Source organism: Microtus oregoni, unplaced genomic scaffold (genome assembly GCF_018167655.1).
Source record: "Microtus oregoni isolate MIOR12 unplaced genomic scaffold, Mior012 000047F_ref0000412, whole genome shotgun sequence".
In the NCBI taxonomy this organism is placed as follows: domain Eukaryota; kingdom Metazoa; phylum Chordata; class Mammalia; order Rodentia; family Cricetidae; genus Microtus; species Microtus oregoni.
In genome coordinates, this window is record NW_024543221.1 from 3,783,726 (window position 1) to 3,802,875 (window position 19,150).

At 36.4% G+C, this 19,150-nt stretch overlaps 1 protein-coding gene across 3 annotated transcripts in view; it reads right to left on the minus strand.

Moving 5' to 3' along the window:
• The window catches only part of Ahctf1 (AT-hook containing transcription factor 1), a 56,639-nt gene that overhangs the window by 20,774 nt on the left and 16,715 nt on the right, over positions 1-19,150 (minus strand). For 2 of the 3 annotated variants that reach the window (XM_041635275.1, XM_041635273.1), the window contains exons 11-28: positions 18,814-18,875; positions 17,775-17,903; positions 16,744-16,834; positions 15,314-15,403; positions 14,313-14,453; positions 13,529-13,633; positions 12,528-12,621; positions 10,058-10,181; positions 9,845-9,901; positions 9,254-9,400; positions 8,612-8,799; positions 5,795-5,939; positions 5,583-5,714; positions 4,343-4,493; positions 3,832-3,982; positions 3,182-3,289; positions 1,237-1,429; positions 215-418 (exon numbers count right to left, since the gene is read on the minus strand). In XM_041635275.1, the coding sequence (XP_041491209.1) occupies positions 215-418; positions 1,237-1,429; positions 3,182-3,289; positions 3,832-3,982; positions 4,343-4,493; positions 5,583-5,714; positions 5,795-5,939; positions 8,612-8,799; positions 9,254-9,400; positions 9,845-9,901; positions 10,058-10,181; positions 12,528-12,621; positions 13,529-13,633; positions 14,313-14,453; positions 15,314-15,403; positions 16,744-16,834; positions 17,775-17,903; positions 18,814-18,875 (2,312 nt within the window). The remainder of the gene's footprint in view (positions 1-214; positions 419-1,236; positions 1,430-3,181; positions 3,290-3,831; positions 3,983-4,342; positions 4,494-5,582; positions 5,715-5,794; positions 5,940-8,611; positions 8,800-9,253; positions 9,401-9,844; positions 9,902-10,057; positions 10,182-12,527; positions 12,622-13,528; positions 13,634-14,312; positions 14,454-15,313; positions 15,404-16,743; positions 16,835-17,774; positions 17,904-18,813; positions 18,876-19,150) is intronic. The other variant, XM_041635274.1, reaches the window with a different exon arrangement.

The window sequence follows — 19,150 nt, forward strand, 5'->3', positions numbered from 1 at the left end:
TCTGTCACCAAATATGTAGCTTCTCAGGACTTTTACTTTAATAGCATAATAGCAAAACACACACACACACACCCCTATTATATTTTACTTGTAGAGGATATGATTGGCTCAGTTCATGTTCTGAAGGGTTTTTTTTTTTTTAGGGGGGGGCAATTTTTAGTTTCAAGACTACCCACAAGATTGCATACAAAACCTGTGATGTTAATAAACTTACTCTATCAGTCCAGTGTGCGCTCATGCCTTCTTCCATGAAAGAAATCCTGGTTTCTTTCAGTCGGAAAGGTGGGGTGAGAGATCTCCCAGGTGACACAGAGGGAGATGCTAAAGGTGTTGTTCGAAGACCAGACCTAAGGATGGATGGAGGAGTGAACTCGGCAAATCCAGAAGAAGTAGCTGACAGAGCCAAAGATTTAGCTTTCTATGGCAAAGAGCAAAGAGAATCCAATTATTAGTGTTAGTAAGTAACTTCCTCAAGGTCAGCCAGTAATTTCAAAGCATATACATTTTTATCTTCATAAAACAAGTAGAAAATTTTATTTCAGATTGATGGAAAAATACAAAATTCAGTTAGAACTTTATGTTAAGTTTGGGAGATAAAATTATTTTTACACTCTTTCTAAAGGTCCTGACACTTTCCTCTTTAACTAATAAAAAATGATGAGATACCGGTAATATGTAAAAATACTTGGAAAGTGAAAAATGTTTAAGCCCATTACTACCAACCATCACAAGTTTGGATTTCTTCTCCTCTTAGTAATTTATCAAGGATGGTGGGAAAAAAGTCTTTTAAAGATCACCTCTAACAACAGTAGTTTAAAGTAAAACAAGTAAAAACAAGCCTAAAACTAAAGTATTTGGAAGAAAAAAATATAAACATGTCAATTATCAGCAATAAAGGATATATATAATCACTCAAAAACCTGAAAGCACTTTATAAAAGATATTTTAAGGTAATCATATACTGACTTACATTATATTATACTCTATATAGTACTCTGAAAATATAAGCAAAGCCAAAGATCTAGGCCAGCCAGGTCTAGAGAGCTAGTTCAGGCACAGCCAGGGATACACAGAGAAACACCGCCTCAAAATAAATCAATAATAAATAATAAAATGAGAGAAAAAAATTTAAAAGTAAAGCCTTTGACTTCCCATAGTTATGCCACAAACAGCTTAATTTCTCAATGCTACAAGAAAAATGCTAATGTCCCAGGGTGATAGACAGGTAATACTAACCTTAACTACAGGAGGAGTTTCAAGTAATAGCAATTCTGCAGGCCTGGAGGTACTCTGATGGGGCCTTTTTAGTTGTGAACTTAATGGCAATGAACTGGATAGCAAACACAAAGGAGATCTTGTGGGACTTTGCTGAATAAACTCCAAACAGTGAGAAGGCTGGGGGATAGGATGAACAACCAAATCCAGTAATCTAAAATTAAATAGAAAAAACTTAACTTCTTTATTAAGTTCAAAACAATTACTGATATTTGAGTGCTCACTACTAAAACACTGTAATATGTAAATAATTTTAGGCAAGTATAGTAATGTAATAAAAAAGTCAGTATTAGTTTAAAAAGTCTGAAGTTCTTTCCAAAGCAAAGGAAATTAGGAATTGTAAACAGCAATTTAAAGACTTCATTTTCCCATCTTCCCTTTACATGTAATCTCAACCTCCAGGTAGTATCTTCAGGTTATAATATCTGGTGGACCACTTGTACAGATGGTTCTTCTTGCTGTTTTAGTGACTAGTGTGTATGTGTATATAGTTAAGGATGCCCTTTAACACCTGATCCTGTTGCCTTTGCCTCCCAAGTGCAAAGATTATAGCATATACCATCACCCCAGCTTACGGTTAAAATGTTTCATGATAAAGCCAGCATCATCGCCATGTAGCAGTGGTGCATGCCTTTAAGCCCAGGTGGATCTTTGTGAATTTAAAGCCAACCTAGTCAACTGATCAAGTTATAGAACAGCCAGGGCTACATGGAGAAACCTGTCTAGAAAACACACACATATACACCAAAACAAACAAAAACAGCATAATTTACTTCCTCCAAAATGCAAGGGTGACCTCAGCCAAACATTTGGTTCAACTTCTCATTATTAGAGGGGGCACCAAACTTTTACTTAGTGGGGGAAATATTGGGAGAAACCATTCCCACCATCCCCAGATCACTAAAATTATACTTTTAAAAAAGAATCAAGAAAAGGTATTATTGATTAAGAAATGTTATAAAAGAAATGCTAAACATCATAGTAGGTCTTGGGATATTTTCAAATTTTTTGGTGTGATCCAAGAATGGACTGTCTAGGATATACATAAACAAAACAAAACACAGAAAACAGCAACGTAAACCTTAAGAAAATGCCAGAGTTGACTGATAGTACCTATTTGATTCTACTTCTTCAAAAGATGATTCATTATGTATTTATTTCTGTCCAATAATTTAATAATTTTAAATATTTAGGTAAGATGAAAGTATTACTGCAACTAAGGAACACAAGATATTTCAGTGAAGCCCAGGAGAAATCTTCACTAAGTCAACCAAGATTTTGTAACTAATTATAGAAACAACGTTCTTTTAAAGATCAACAAAACAAAATTAAGTTTGATAGACTGTTTTCCTAAAGGTTTTAATATGGTTTGCTTATTTTCACTAAGCCACAAGAGGTAAGTAAACAGAAATGTTAAATATACTAATAGCTATTTATAACGTACTAAAATAACTGTAACTCTTGCCAAATAACAGAAAGTATTTACATTTTTACTTGAAAATAGCACCTTTTTTTTTGTGACAGGATTTCTCTTTAGCTTTGGAACCTATCCTGGAACTAGTTCTTGTAGACCAGGCTGGCCTTGAACTCGCAGAGATTTGTCTGTCTCTGCCTCCAGAGTGCTGGCATTAAAGGCATGCGCCACCACCGCCCAGCAAAATAGCACCTTTAAAAAACTTAATTACAGGCCGGGCGGTGGTGGCGCACGCCTTTAATCCCAGCACTCGCGAGGCAGAGGCAGGCGGATCTCTGTGAGTTCGAGGCCAGCCTGGTCTACAAGAGCTAGTTCCAGGACAGGAACCAAAAGCTACGGAGAAACCCTGTCTCGAAAAAAATAAATAAATAAATAAAAATAAAAAAAAAAACTTAATTACAGTTTTTTCGATACAATCCAAGAAATTCTCACCTAGATATTCTCTGGGATGATTTTGAAATTGGTGTTCCAACAAATGCCTCAGGAAGCTCTGGACGTGGGAAAGGACGCACTACAGGAGATGGTTGTTCTGTTTTAGGACTACAGAGAAGTAAAAATTCAAGTTATATATCATATGGATTAAGGCAAAAATGCTATGAGATTAGATGGAAGTGGGAAGAAAAGGCTTCTGTTTTTAACTGTACATCTCTGCACTGTTTACAAATAACAATAGTCACCTGAAAACATGAAATGGGGCTAGAAAGAAGGCTGAACAGGTAAATTTGTCCTAATGACTGACTTCAATCTCCAGAACCCACATGGTGGAGAGAACTAACTCACAAAAAATGCAAACTTAACGACAAAACAATCCGTTAACAAAGTAGCTAACTTAAAGAAGTTTCATTTTTTATATTCTATAATAAACTCGGAAAGGATGAGGGTGCCTTGCTGATGAACACTGCTGCTCTCTAAAAGAGTACAGAAGGACTTGCCTGGCACCAAGTTTGGTTCATGGGACCAATATGGTGGAAGGAAAGAACCCTCTTGTAAACAGTTCTCTGACCCCCACACAGGCTCTGTAGCTGCATGCCTTATCCCTCCACACACATAAAGTAAAATGGAAAGGTAATTAAAAACAATACCTATTGTAAAGTGAAATGCCATTTCTAGGCTCATGACTTGCCCACACCTCTCCAATTTTAGACAACACATTATTGATGAAAGTAGATCTTGTTAACACTGTTCCAGTTACAGCTTTCTTTGGAAATGCTGACAATGGTTTGGGCCTAGGAACTGAAAAATAAAGAAAACAGGAGTCAGTTGCATCTGACTCAGTTGCATCTCTAACAAGCTTTTTATAAAATGAAAAAAGTTAACATGAATGTACAACACAAAGAAATGACGGTGGTGACTCCAGGAAGGGAATCATTCCGTATCTTTTCTATTTTTAAATTTATTTATCAAAATTTTCCACCTCCTCCCCTCCTCTCATTTCCCACCCTCTCCCTGCTCCCTCTTCAGTCCTAAGAGAAGTCAGGGTACTCTGCTCTGTGGGAAGTCCAAGGCCCTCCCCCCTCCATCCAGGTCTAAAAAGGTGTGCATCCAAACAGACTAGGCTCCCAAAAAGCTAGTACATCTGCAATGAAATCTTACCTTCGTGAAAAACTGACGATGTTGACAGATGGTAAGGCTTAGCTCGCTCAATGGCTAATTTTCTCTGGACTCTGGGTAGGATTTTCCCATACTGGTCTAATATAGAATTTCGAGCCACTGATCTCTCCCGCAAACGTGGATCATGATCACTCTATTGAATACATTATAATTAACAAAAATTTAATCTTCATAATGTTAGCTGTAACTATATCACTTAAATTTTAATTATGAGTGTCTCATAGCTACATCTTTCAGCTCAGACTTCATATACTTCCTTAAAATTGTGTACACATCTATACATTCAAATATCCAGTACCAAGCCTTGATCCTTCACAACAAATATAAGCAATGTAACATGAAATACGCTCCTTTACATGCACCTTCATGTGTGGGGAGTAGAGGAAGCCCTGAGTGTGTTAAGTTCTGAGTGAGTGTGCATTGTTGACATTGCCACAGGCGCATGGGAAGACAAAAACACCCCCACCACACACACAGAGGCAAAGGCTTCCTCTGGTTCGTGTGTGAATGTTAATGGTGTATACAGAGAACACAGCTTTCTTCCTCTGGATGTTTATGGCCTAAAGATTGCTTCTACCAAGTTTAAATCAACCTCTCTCCTTGATTCAAGCTGTACACTATAAACCCTACCTCCTCCTTATTTATCTGTACATAATAAGCAAGCCTACTTGTTCAGCTATATGCAATAACCCCATCCCCCTGTTTAACTGCATATAATAAGCAAGCTGAGCTTCCAGGGTGCAGTGGTTTCTCCCTTAAAAAGCCCAATCCGCCTGACTCCTGCTTTTCTTGTCGTTAGGTATATTTCATTATTCTTCATTCTCCCAATGCTCCAGTAAGGTCCACCTCTGGAGCCATGCTGGATACGGCATCCAGGCAGACAAACTCTCAGATATTGTCATTTTATAGATCAAGAACCAGAACAAGCTACGAGTTAGTCTGACTTCTGAATGTTTTCTGTATTATACAACTCCTACTCTCTAGGAGTCTTTCTTTCATTTTCTCTAAGTGAGGGGGTCTCTATCAGAACACTGTGGCACATGCAGAATTCTGTAAATAGTAATACCCAGGTCCCAGTGATAACCGTAACAATGAGGATTCTCCGAGTTCAAGACAATGTAAAGCAAATGGCCATTAAACTATAAGTTCTTGTAAAATAAGCAAAAAAAGGCTTCAGCTTTCCTCATTCTCATTTCACACAATGAGACAACTTTAATCATACCATGAGAGTATTCTTCAGAGTCTGGTTTAGTTTCAAGGCAGAAATATAATTAGCACGCTGTAAATGGTGAACTAGAAGGAATTCTTGATTCTGAACACTGGTGCTGGATTGTAAAAATTTCACTAAACATTCCTAGGAAGAACAAAAGAGATTTGTAAACTATCAATTTACCCTAAATTTCTTTAAGTCTTTACTGATTGGTGATTAATTACCTGCTCAGTGTCTGTAAGCGGTAGCTTTAGTAAATCCTCCATTAAGCCCATCTCCTGACAAACTTCATAAGCATGCTTTAGTAGTTCCTCTATATTCACTCTGTTTGAATTCTGTCGCAGTAAGTTCCAGGCCTCAACCATGCATCTGAAATCGGTAACAAAGATTCAAAGAGCTATATAACACATAGAAAAGTCACCTGCTTATAGCATTTCAAAGATAATATGCATGTGCAATTATAAAATACTTGAAATTTTTATTTAATACTTGTACACAATGAGTCTTGCTAATGTCAAAAAGACAACTGGGCACCCTTCCCCCACAACATGGAGTTTTACTATGTAGTCCTAGCTATCCTGAAATTCACTACGTAGAACAAGCTGGCCTTGAACTCACAGAGATATGCCTGCCTCTGCATTCCCAGTTACAACTGAGCACCTCAATTTTAGGCAGTTTTCCAATATTTAAGTGTTATGTAGTAAAAAATAAAGCTGACAAGGTGGCAAAATCTTAAGGCGGCCTGGAAAGAACTGAAGGTTTACGTGTCATCACAGAGAAGTCAGGGTACTCAGCATGAACAGAACACAGGAACAATTGTGAAGACCTGAGTAAGTGATTTTCGCTGATCTATACCAAGATCTAATCGGAAAACTTGGATCAACTTCAAACCATCAAGTGGAAGACCTGAAATGCTCTTCTGTGAGCAGTAACACCATAAAACGAGGAAGTGTTTCTTACACAGTCTCCTAAACATCAGCCTGGGATTGTGTATACTCTGGGGTAAAAAAAATCTGGTGTTTGTGGTAATTTAAATAAGAATGTCTCTCATAGGCCCAGGCATTAACATTTTGGTCATCAGTTAGTGGCATTTGTTGGGGGAGGTCTAGGAGGTGCAGCCTGGCTGAAGGAAGGAGGTTTAATATTTAAAAGACTTGAGCTGCCATTCTCAGCTTATGATAAAGGATAAGAACTCTTAGCATTACTCTCCAGATACCATACCTTCCTGCCATGATGACTTTCTGAATGTAAGCCCCCCAAACCATTCTTCTATGAGTTGCCTTAGTCACAGTGTTTTATCAGTCACAGAAAAGGAACTTAACATGGATCCCACTATCAATCACTACAGCCATTTGCTAATGAATTACAACTCTGCCAACAGCTGTAATGACTCTATGCACCTAACCCTCAGAATATTCCAAGGTGGGCATTAACCTCATGAAACACCTGCAGGATAAACTACAGTTTAGAAGGTGGTTAGTTTAACTTCCCAAATGCTGAAATGACAAATGTACAAGAGAAAAGTGGTAGTTTTAGAGTTAAAATCTATTCAAGTACAAAGATTATCCTCTTAAAATCTTTGCCCTGGTTAAGTGGCTGTTGTAATGACATTTTCCTCTTACTGCATGAGTATTTGTGCATACGAGATGTGTGAATGTGGGAGTATGTGTTGTGGAGGTCAAAACAACTTGGTGCAGTCACTTCTCTTCTTCTACCTTTGTGAGGGTTCCAGGGATCAAATTCATGTTTATCAGGCTTGCGTAACAGACATTTTTGCTGGCTTGAGATACCTGGTCGGTCCAGTAGGACTTTAAGGATTCAGCATAACTAATAAGCAGTAGCACTAATATAGTTAAAAAGCCACAGGATTACCTCATTTGTATTGCATAGTCTCGGAAAAGGGGTCATTGTTCTTATGTTTGAAATACTGATTATTTTTAGCTATCGGCTATTTTTAACAATGATTATGCAATCACTGAGCTTTGAATGCTAGAAAAATTACTATGTGGCTCAACCTTTAAGTTCAAACTTCCCAAATATAACTGTTATGGTTATATATAAGTTCAGAGACTTAATGATTAAACACTTGGATTAGACACACAAGTAGATGGGAAAAATTAAGTAACTATGTGATTACCACAGGACACGCCCTGGACTTTTATTGAATAACTCACTGTAAAGCAATGTGCTTTGCTTGGTGGTTATGTCTTCTTCCTCAGATCACGCTTAGGAATGGTTTCTTGCTCAATGAAATAAGGAAATCCTTTCCCATTTTCACTTAGTGAAGCTGCAGCTACTTTTCCTAAAAGTATTTTTTACTTTCAAAAAAAAACCCACAACCAATCACCTTCACTGACATAACATTCAAGTCACTCTACTCTGGGTTTATGAGGCCAGCAATGAAGGTGGTGGTAAGGGAGGGTAGGGGGCCTTGCTGGGGACTGAATCCCAGAGTATTCAGTCTGGAGCAGGAAAGGAAGACATCCAATGTTGACCATTGTAAGAAGTGCATGGCTTCAACATGCACATACAGATGCTATGTACAAAATATGTAAATATGTATAACACACAAGTATGAAAATAAATAAGAATAAAAGTTTTTTGGGGAGGGGGGGGAATAATTTGCTCAAATCTGGTTTAAGCAGTAAGATAGGAAACTTGCTCTTTTCCTAAGTCCATACCTAACAAACTGTTCACGCAGGAGACTATAAATGTCATCAATGAGCAGCAAAGAGGGGTCGGTGTTAGTCTTAGCCAAGCACTCTCCTTTATGTAAAGTAATTTGTTATTTATCACATTCTACGTGAAAGGCACCGTGGATTTGCCTTATAAGAATTTTAGGTAATGTGACCAATGTAAAATTATGTATTTTTGTTTTTTTGAGGCAGGGTCTCACGTATCTAGGGCTGGGCTAGAATCCATAATTCAGATATATGCCACTTCACCTAGTTCTATATTTTTTTTTACTAGGTATTCCATTTATTAACCAGTTCCATTGATTAAAATGTGATCAAGAGCTTCTGTTTTTAAGATGTACTTACCTATTAAAAAGCAGAACAGTGAGGTGAAGGATGATATCACTGCTATTGGACACTGTGGGCTTCATTGTCTGAAGATACCGGAGAGCCTGTTTGTGCTCTCCCTGACTCATAAAGGCTTCAATTATCTTTGAATGCTGCCATGACACAGGTTTTGCAGTAACCGGGTGGAACAAAAGGTCTAAACCATTCTGCAAAATGATGAAGTGATTGTATTTAGACAAAGTAGTTGGCCCTTAAAAAGGGCAAGTAGTATTAAAATTCACTGAAATTAAAATTAAGTTTAATGTAGTTAAAAGGAGCTAAGCTATGGTAGAGTTCAAAGAACAAAAGTGTCATACCTTTGAGATCTCGTACATAAAATTCTTTTTACACCAATTTCATGCCCCATTAACAAATTTTGTCTTCTTTGACTCATGCCAAAACCCAAACACAAGTCAGTACTGCACCATTCCCAACCATCCCTTTTTAAAAGCAAGTAACCTGAGATTATTAACTGGTATTCTTGCTGCTTGGGTGAGAGCACTAGTTAAAAAGCTATCACTTCTAGAAATAGACAACATCACCTTATGTCAAGATAATCTAGTTTTACATCTTTCCTGTGGACTAGCTTACAAAGGCTTATATTCCAAGTGAAATACTTACCTCATAGTCATTGTGATCTAACAGCCAAAATCCTTGAACTAACTTAACTTGGCCCCAAGAAATAGCAAAGGCAGTTGGAAAAGATTCAATGGGAGTATCAGTTTTGTTTGGAAAGGAATACATAATATCGAGTAGCAAATAAATAGTCTTTTAAAAAGGGATTAAGGACAATAAGCAGAAAGAAAAAAAACATACATGTATACCTAGAATAGGGAAGAGATGTAGAATTAAGAAGCTTTAAAAACTTATGTTTACAAGGCCATTAGGAATATCCAACTATGGCTTTAGTTCATTACAGATAGGCAAAGGGAGTAGCATGCCAACCTCCTTTATCCTGTATTTTAGTGCTACAACAAAGGAATTAATGAGCCAGGCGACGGCAGTTCTGCCTTTAATTCCAACACTCAGGGAGGCAGAGGCAGGAGGATATCTGTGAGTTTGAAGCCAGGCTGGTATACAAAGTGAGTTCTAGGAGAGCCAGAGGTGGGGGACAGACATTTCATGAGACTGGGTTAGCTACTTGAGAGTCCTGCTACTGGAATTTCATGATTTTGATGATATACAAATACTTATTAAAAGTTTAAAGGATACAATAGCATGTTTGCTTGTTTCAGTAATGTTGTCTAATAAATATATGTCAAGTAGTGCCTATAAAAGAAAAAGATAAAAATGTCAGTGCATTTTATAGACTTTTCTTCATGTCCCACTTTCTCTAGCCTGTCAGGCATGAAAAATTCATTCAGTTATGAACTCTTCCTCCCTCCACTCAGACTCTTTAAATGATTCCGTATTACTGTAACCTACATGGATGCTAGCAGGAGGATATTTTCCTGTGCCTCCTTCATCCCGTTTCCACAACTTCTCAACTTGATCTCCTAGCTGAGAAACTAATCCATCAATCATCAAGCAATCATGGTTCCACTTCCCTCTGCAATATGGGAAACATTAAAGATGATCTGCATTAATGTTTACTTTTGATATGAAAACAGTCAGCATCAAATGCTCAAAAACTATACAATTATCAGAAGATAGGTGAGAAGCAGACTTCACTCAGTATCATGAGACTGCAGAAATAAAGTATTATTTGTCAGAAAAATCCCTAAGTTGTGTCAAGTTTAGTCATTACCAAGCCAGCCAGTGAAGACTAAATACTAGGAAAGAATGGGGTTTAGCCAGCAAAATGGATGAGACTCTTGTATTTCCCACCATTCTGAATTAATTACTAGCAGACCCAGGTGATAAAAATATTTCTGTTCCAACAGAGAGCTGTATCCTGCTTTATTCATTCAAAAGCATATTACTGAGTACTTTCAATGTGATAAACAGATACCCCCTGTCTATTTCGTCACCTATAAATAGCAGCAGCAGTTTTTATTTACTGAAACCATCCTAAGAGTCAGACATATACTTAGTGCCCTACACATTTAATTCTTACATTGTAGCTTACAAATAAGGCAAATATTCCAAAAAACATACACTTACAAAATAATGGCTATACAACTTTAAAATATGCCTAATCAGAACCAGGAGTCGTGAACCACATCTGAATTTTTGAGGCAGAGAATCAAGTTTAAGGTTATGCTCAGCTACTGTTAAGTCTACATCATAAGCCGGGCGGTGGTGGCGCAGGCCTTTAATCCCAGCACTCGGGAGGCAGAGGCAGGCGGATCTCTGTGAGTTCGAGGCCAGCCTGGTCTACAAGAGCTAGTGCCAGGACAGGCTTTAAAGCTACAAAGAAACCCTGTCTCGAAAAACTAAAAAAAAAAAAAAAAAAAAAAAGTCTACATCATAGCTGGGTGGTGGTGGTGCATGCCTTTAATCTACATCACGAATCACTGCCTCAAGATACAAGAGAATAAAGAATATTAAAACCAAAAACACAAACAATTTCCCAAGTTCATGTCCATTATCCTAGAACAGTTACATTAAAGGGATTGATTTCCAAAATTCATAGCAAATTAGAATTATCGCTCATTCCCAGGATAACCTGACCCAAGAAATCTGGAGTCGGTGCTTGTAAAGTCACACCCTAAATGCTACTTGGTCAATCTGAGGAAGACTAATTCCAGAGACAGGATTCAGGTTCCAAATGTTTCTTCTACCATAATTTTGTTTTTAATTTCAAAGCAACTTACTAGGATATACATTTTTTTTTTTACTTTTGAGAAAACTACAAAAAATAAGAAAAGGAAAACAAGATTTAAGTTTTGAAAATTGTTAAAATAACCAATTTACTATGTGTTTACAGGTTTTCAATGAATTGAAGATTCCAGTCTTTTTTCCAAATAAGAAATTCAGGGGGTAGAAGAATGATTCTACAAAGGCCTGTGAGAAATCACTCATGAAGATAATTTTATTTAGAAAATAATGATAGTATGCTTTAGTGTAGGCATTAGGTTGGTCATCATTTCTACATTAATCCTACCAATCAACAAGCATGGGAAACTGCTCTAGCTTCTGAATTGTCTTCAATTTCTTAAAAGAAAGTTTTTAGTATACAAGTCTTATACTTGTTTGATTAAAGCATCCCAAGATACTTTATACAAAGGAAGGTAACTGATCTGTGTATTAGCTTTGTCTCCTGCTATGCCGTTGAAACTGTTTATTTATTAGCTGTATGGTTTACTTGTTGGAATTTTTAGTGTTATTCTGCATACAATTATAACACGTGCAATACCCCACATCTTAAGAATACATACTTAGGTTGGGGGGGCAGAAAGAAAATATTTCATGAGACTGGGTTAGATATTTGAGAGTCCTACTACTGGAATTTTATGATTTTTGGTTATATAAATATTTATATATTACCAGCAGTAGATGGCTAACATGAAACAAGCTCCATAATGCTTTTTCTGGGCATTTTCTTCTTGCCCTAATGTCTTTTGTCTATATATTATAGTTTCCAATTGTGTGTTTTTAGAGGGTTTCTGTGATTGACAATGTGTGTTTCTTGTGATTTTTCTTTGGCTCTTTAAAATTTTTGGCTTATCTGTTTGTTCTGTCAGTTTTGCTTTTATCTTATTTGTTTTTGTTTTAGATGTCTGTTTGCTTTCTAATGAGAGAGAGAAAACAGATTTGGATTTAGGAGGATGGGAGGATCTGGAAAAGTTGCAGGGAGTAACAATCAGAATATATTGCATGAAAAACTGCAATAAAAGTACAGACATTAAGTTAAAGCAAACAATCTAAACTAGTAATGTCAATTATGACAATATTAGACCAAGAAGTTCAACTAGTCATTTTACAGTCTAAGTGTAGTCAGGCTGCACTGTACCTGGGCAAGCGTGCACACTTCTGCCGACGACTGGTATAGTAGTTCTGAATAATAGAGTAATTGTAGCGTAGCCTTGACAGCTGCAGAGCATCATCTGGAGGTTTTATTAAAGTTGGGGAAAAAGTTAGTAAGATTGCCAAATATCTCAAAATTTAGGTTATACCAACCTGTTTTACTGTAATTGCAAAATAAATTTTTAGACTTACTAAAATTTATTTGCTTATTATTTTTTGAGACAGAGTTCCTGCATAACCCTGGCTGTCCTAAAACTTGCTCTGTAGGATCAAGCTGACCTTGAACTCAGAGATCTGCCTGCCTCTGTCTCCCGAGTGTTAGGATTAAAAGCATGCGCTACCACCCCCACTAATGTTGCTAAAATTTAATCAATACAAGAACACAATCTTTTTCTTAATTATATGTATGTATAAAGTTACAGAGAAACCCTGTCTCAAAAAACAAAAACAAACAAAACAATAAACAAAACAAAACCATATTAATGCCAGCATGGGGAATACCCTTTTTTTTGGGGGGGGGGCGCGGGTTTGAGACAAGGTTTCTCTGTAGTTTTGGAGCCTGTGCTGTAACTAGATCTTGTAGACCAGGCTGGCCTCGAACTTTTAATCACAGTACTCAAAAGGCAGAGGCAGGTGGATCTCTAAGAGTTCGAGGCCAGTCTAGTCAACTAACTCATTAGCCTAGTCTACATGAGTTTCAGGCCACACAGGGATAAACAGTGAGAGTTTTAAAACTGAACAAAATAGTAACAAAAGCACTAAACAAGCAAATTAGGTTATAAAAATCATAGTCCCATAGGTCTAAGTTATAGGTAGTGATATTTTAGAAGCCATGTTTTCTCAAATTTGCTGTTATTTTATATGACAATTAAATGAACATACACAGAGCTATGAAGAGCAGAAAACATAATATGAAGGCTCAGAGCAAAACAATAACATTATGGAGTAAAGATGCTTCAGTCAATATTAATGTATTAAATACTTTACCTAAGCCTTCAGGTAAAAGTCCAGAATGAGAAAACCACAGAACCATTTGAGCATATTGACAGATAAGCTGGGTAACCATATGCTTATTGCTCAAGTCCACCAGTCCTGTAATAAAGAATTAACATTGGTTGTTTAACTTTCATTTTACTGACCACAAATGACAAATCAATCAACAGCGTGCATACATTTGTGTGTGTGTGTGTGTGTGTGTGTGTATATATATATATATATATATATAAATTTAGTTTGCATTAACCCAATGTGAGGTTAAGCAAATCTCTAAAATGTTAAGATTACTAAAATAGGCATTTTATGCAAACTACAATTAGTTGTTTCCTACAAAACGCAATTAAAATAGACTGAAAATAGATTGTTCAAATTAGGCCTATAAATAAAATTATACTTTTTCTTTCTTCAAATGGCAAAATAAAGCAAAAACAAAACAAAAAGTCATTTTTTTTTCAATTAAAAAAAGACATGTTAATCTCGAATTTTAAATTCTACTGGTTGTAAATTCTAAGGTCAGCAAAATGGCTGACACCTGCAGAAAAAGCCAGGAGACCTAAGTTCAAACCCTAGAACACCCATTTGAGTAGAACCAAGGCACAGGTGTCATGATGCCTGCACAATATGCCATATGTGCATGCAAATTCACATACACCACACAAAAAAATTCCATTTGGGAGAAATAATTTCCTCTTTACAAAATGTCTCACAAAGTAAAAAAGAACTTTAACTGAATTAAGTAAATGTAATAAGACACTCATTTGTATAAAGCACACACCTCTTTCAGTGATGCCCTGGGCCTCCATTGCAAAACAGCTCAAGACTGTATTAAGGTTGCTAAGAAGTAAATGGCACTGCTGGATAGACTGTATAGTTTGTGGATCGATGAACTGACATGAACCATCAAATAATGGTGCACCTTCCAAGGATAAAATACAAAATTAGATCAATGTACATTTTCTTCAAGTTCCATTACTTTAAAGAATGATAGGCTTTAAAAATATAGGCTAGAATTAGAAAATATCAAGAGATTTGGAGAAAGTGCTTTCAATATAAAACCAGAGCCAAAGTAAAATTATTATAAACTTTATATTGGTCTACAGCTTATCCTCCTAACTACTATGTGCTGTAAGATAAGACTTTACTTTAATAAACCATTTAATCCCATCGATATTTAACATGTGATTCATCTAAACAACTATTTTAGTTTTTAAGTCCCTTGAGTCAAATTCTAATTTTCTTCTAAAAATTTTGTAACACTGTATCTGCATCTGAATTATCTTAAGAGGTTAAAAAACAAACAATAATAAAAAAAGCCACAAGGTCTCCATTAACCAGCACCAATTTTTAAAATTCAGCAACAGCTGAGTTACATACAGGCAGGTGCGGAGGCACACAACTGCAATTCCAGCACATAGCTATGATGATATGGTAATGTAGCTGATTAATAATGTGTTGCCAGTGAAAAGATTTTGTTAAACTTGTTTCAACCACTTTAATTAAATGCTTTCCTTCCAGGATTGTAAATCTTAATATTTTATATCCCCAAAGTAGTAAAACTATTACTGAGCTAGATGTAGTAGCTCATGCCTGTAATTCAAGCACTTGGAGGCTAGAGGGCTTGATGAGTTCAAGGCAAGCATGAACTATATAGTGAGGCTCCTACAGCCCACGTTACTGAAACCTTGTTTCAAACAAATGTCCTATCTGTAAATAAAACATTAATCAAGATTAGCTTTTAATTATTAAAATTTGCCCTGAATCCAGACTTATACTTACAAAGTCTGTCAAATTCTTCTTTTGTGAGAACCACCTTATTCCACGTCCATTGAAGAACAAATCGAAGATTAGCAGCAGAATTTGGTTGTTCTTATTGTATAAAAGAAAAAGAAAAGAATGATTACAAACTCCAAAATGAAAATTAGTTCTTTGTAGGAGGAACCAGACAGGAAGCACCTTAACAAAGCTAACGAATTTAACAATTTGTACCAAATGTATCTTAGTATACTTTATCGTATGAACTATGCTGCATAAGGCACAAAACCTAATGAGGTTGAGAAGGCGTAGGAGGTGGTTATGAGGAAGACCAATAAGCAATCCAAAAAACAAAACGAAACAAGTGGTGGCGCACACCTTTAATCCCAGTACTTGATGGCAGAGACAGGCGGATCTCTATGAGTCTGAGGCCACCCTGGTCTACACAACAAGTCTGAGTTCTAGCTACAAGAAAAACCCTGTCTGGAAAAACCAAAACCAACCAACCAAACAAAACAACAAAAAAGAAACAAACAAAAAACCCGCCAAGGCCTATAGTTTTTTAAATTTGATTTTAGAAATTTCACCAGATTAAGGAATATTAAGAGTCAAAACATGCTAGGCATAGAGGTCCATGCCTTTAATTCTAGCACTCAGGAAGCTTAAATGTTCAAATCTGAGTTTGAGGTTAGCTTGGTCTACAGGAGTGTTTCAGGACAGCCAGGACTACTCAGAGGAACCATATCTAGAAAAACAAACAAACAAAATCCCTCAAACAACTCAAAAACACAAAAGATGCTCTATTTCTCCAAACCCCTCTAAGCTATAAAACATTATGGTATATAACAGAACTGGAAAGTTCTCAATTATTGTTAACCTTCGTTTTTAAATCACAAAGATTTTATAGATGAGCACCTTATTTTCAGATAAAACTGAAATGAGTTAAGAAACAAGATGTTTTCTTTCAAATGGTTTTTAACAGAATATGGGGGCAGAGTATAACACATATGTATGTGCATATATTTATATGGTATGTGACAATATATATGGTAAAGTGCAAAAAAGATACACACAATACACAATGTATCTCCAGGAAATTTAGCTGAGTGGAAAAAGTGTATAAAAGTTATATACTATGTGATTCAGTTTATGAATATGAGAAATAACAAAATTGTAACCATATTGAAGAGATTAGTGCCCAGGTACTGGGCAAGAAGGAAGCAGATATGAAAGGCAATGTTCAGGATCTTGGATGTGATAATGCGAACAAGAGGTTTGCTAGATTGCTTTCTTCACTTGGGGAAGAAAAATGGTATAAAGCATACACAGATTCACTTTATTATGCCGTGCAAGTTTATGTAAATTTACAATTATCTCATAAAAAGTTTTACTAAAAAGTGAAACCAAAAATGTAATTTTAAAAATATGCATTTTTTATAAAGTCAAACTGTTACCTTCTGTTATCCATGTTCTGATGGAACCGGTCAAAAGTCCCAGGGAACTTGTTTGAATTGCTGCTGACAATATAGCTTCTAATTGTTCTTCCTAAACCATATTAAAGAAAAAAGATAGTATGAAATCATAAACAGTGAAAGGCTGGAAAATAGTTACGACTCCCCAGTTTGGCTACAGGCAAAGAGACAATAAATCACATGCCTAGAATTCCAGCATTTGGGAGGCTTAGACGAGAGGATCACAAGTCTGAGGCCAACCTGGGCAAAACAGTGAGAAAAGCAGAAAGTAATAAGCAGCAATCGGAACACCCAGAAGACATGTTGGACGAAGATTATACAGCTATGGGAATTCAAAGCTGTTTGTTTTTACTTTTATTGGCGGCACTAGACACTGAAACTGGAGCCCAGGATATGTTAAGCAAGCATTCTACCACTGAGCTATATATATATATTCTCAGTGCTCTTTTATTTTAAAATAGAGTCTCACTAAATTGGATAAGAAAGCCTTGAATTCACTCTGTGGCCCAGCTCAACTTTTAACTTATGACTTTGCTGCCTCAGTAATTAGGATTACATTGCCAGGCCTACCCCTGTGTGACTGCTTTAAAAAAAAAAAAAAAAGAACAACAACAACAACAACAACAAAAAACACAAGGTATTTTGCCTACATGTATATAAGTGCACCATGTGTATGAATGCATGATGCCTGCAGCAGTCAAAGAGGGCATCAGGTCCCCTTAGAACTGGAGTTGCAGATGGTTCTAAGTCACCATATGAATCCTGAGAACTGAACCTGGGTCTTTTGCAAAAGCAACAAGTATTCTTACGGCTAGCCATTTCTCTAGCAAAGTTAAGTGACTTGGAAGCCAAATCCCAAGTATGATCAACAGCATAAGGATCTAAAATGAGCATGGTACCACATTATTCACTTTTGCAAAAGCGAAAAAAAAAAGAGTAATAGATTTATATTTATATTGCAATAGAGATAATAACATACAACTGAAAAGAAAGAATACAGTAAAATATCTCACTTGACTTAAACTGGAAGGCTGAATGTCAATAAGCCTTGGTGAGAGAAGGCCAGCAACAAGACATCGATTATAACTATCAGGAATGACTTCATTGAGAGATGGTCCCGATTTCTTTAAAAATGTCAAAGTCTGTAATAGAGAAATTAGTCCAACATCAACCGAATCTAATTTAATTCAATCTAATTTAAGAAATACTTTATACCTAAAATTTGAGTAAAACTTAAATATCTACGGAAGGAAGCCAGGCAGTAGTGTTGCACCTCTTTAATCCCAGTACTCGGGAGGCAGAGGCAGGTGGATTTTTGTGAGTTCAAGGCCAGCCTGGTCTATAAGAGCTAGTTCCAGGACAGCAAGGGCTGTTATATAGAGAAACCTTGTCTTGAAAAACCAAAAACCAAAACCAAACAAACAAACAAAAAATCTGGAAATAATGGAAGACTGACTAACTTTGGGGATCAAGTTAAGAGGCTTATAGATTCTTGAACTCAAAAAATGTTTCTTTATCATGGTATTACTAAAGCTCAAGTCACAGCAACTATTTATGAGTGGCTGACTACCCCATCACGTTACCCCAACTATTTTTGTATCATTCCCATGTCAACATTGTATTATTTCTGAGAAGAGCCAAGGAGAAGCCCTCCCCAGGTCACCATACAAAGGATGTGTTACAGTTGCGGTGCAATCTTTAACCCTAGCAAGCAAGAGGCAGCGCAGAAAGACCTATGAGTTCGAGAACAGCCATCACTGTCTCCTAGGCAAACACCCAGTTGTGATAAGGCACCGGCCTGACCTATTCACTTACTTGATGTTCAAGTAGATAACATCCACATAAAGCTACTAAAACACTTCAATGCCTCTTCTTGAAAGCTGTCATTAAAACAGGTATTAAAAATGCTAAACTCAACCTAGAAGAAACTACTATTTAAGACGAGTATGTTGCTACAAATACCATGAAAGTTTAAATCCATGAAATTAGGTATATTCTAATATGCAACTTCAGTTCAATTACCACACACTCTGTGTGTTAATTCATACATACCTCCTTCTGAAATCCAGTACAAGTTACATGGATAACGCCAGAGTTTAACAAGCAAGTGGCATCTTAAAAAGAAAAAAAAAAAGATTTTAAAATGCAAATTAAATGATTACTTCAAGTAACTAAATTATTATATAGAATAAATCACCAGCCTCTTCAAAGAAAAAAAAAAAAAGACAGGGTCTCACTGTGTATTCCTGGCTGGCCTGGAACTCTACGTGAACCAGACTGATCTTAAATGTTCAAGAGATTTTCCTGCCTCTGCCTATACTGGGATTAAAGGCATGTGCCACACACCCAGCAAGAATAAATTCTTAAGTAAACCTCTTCAGATATTTTC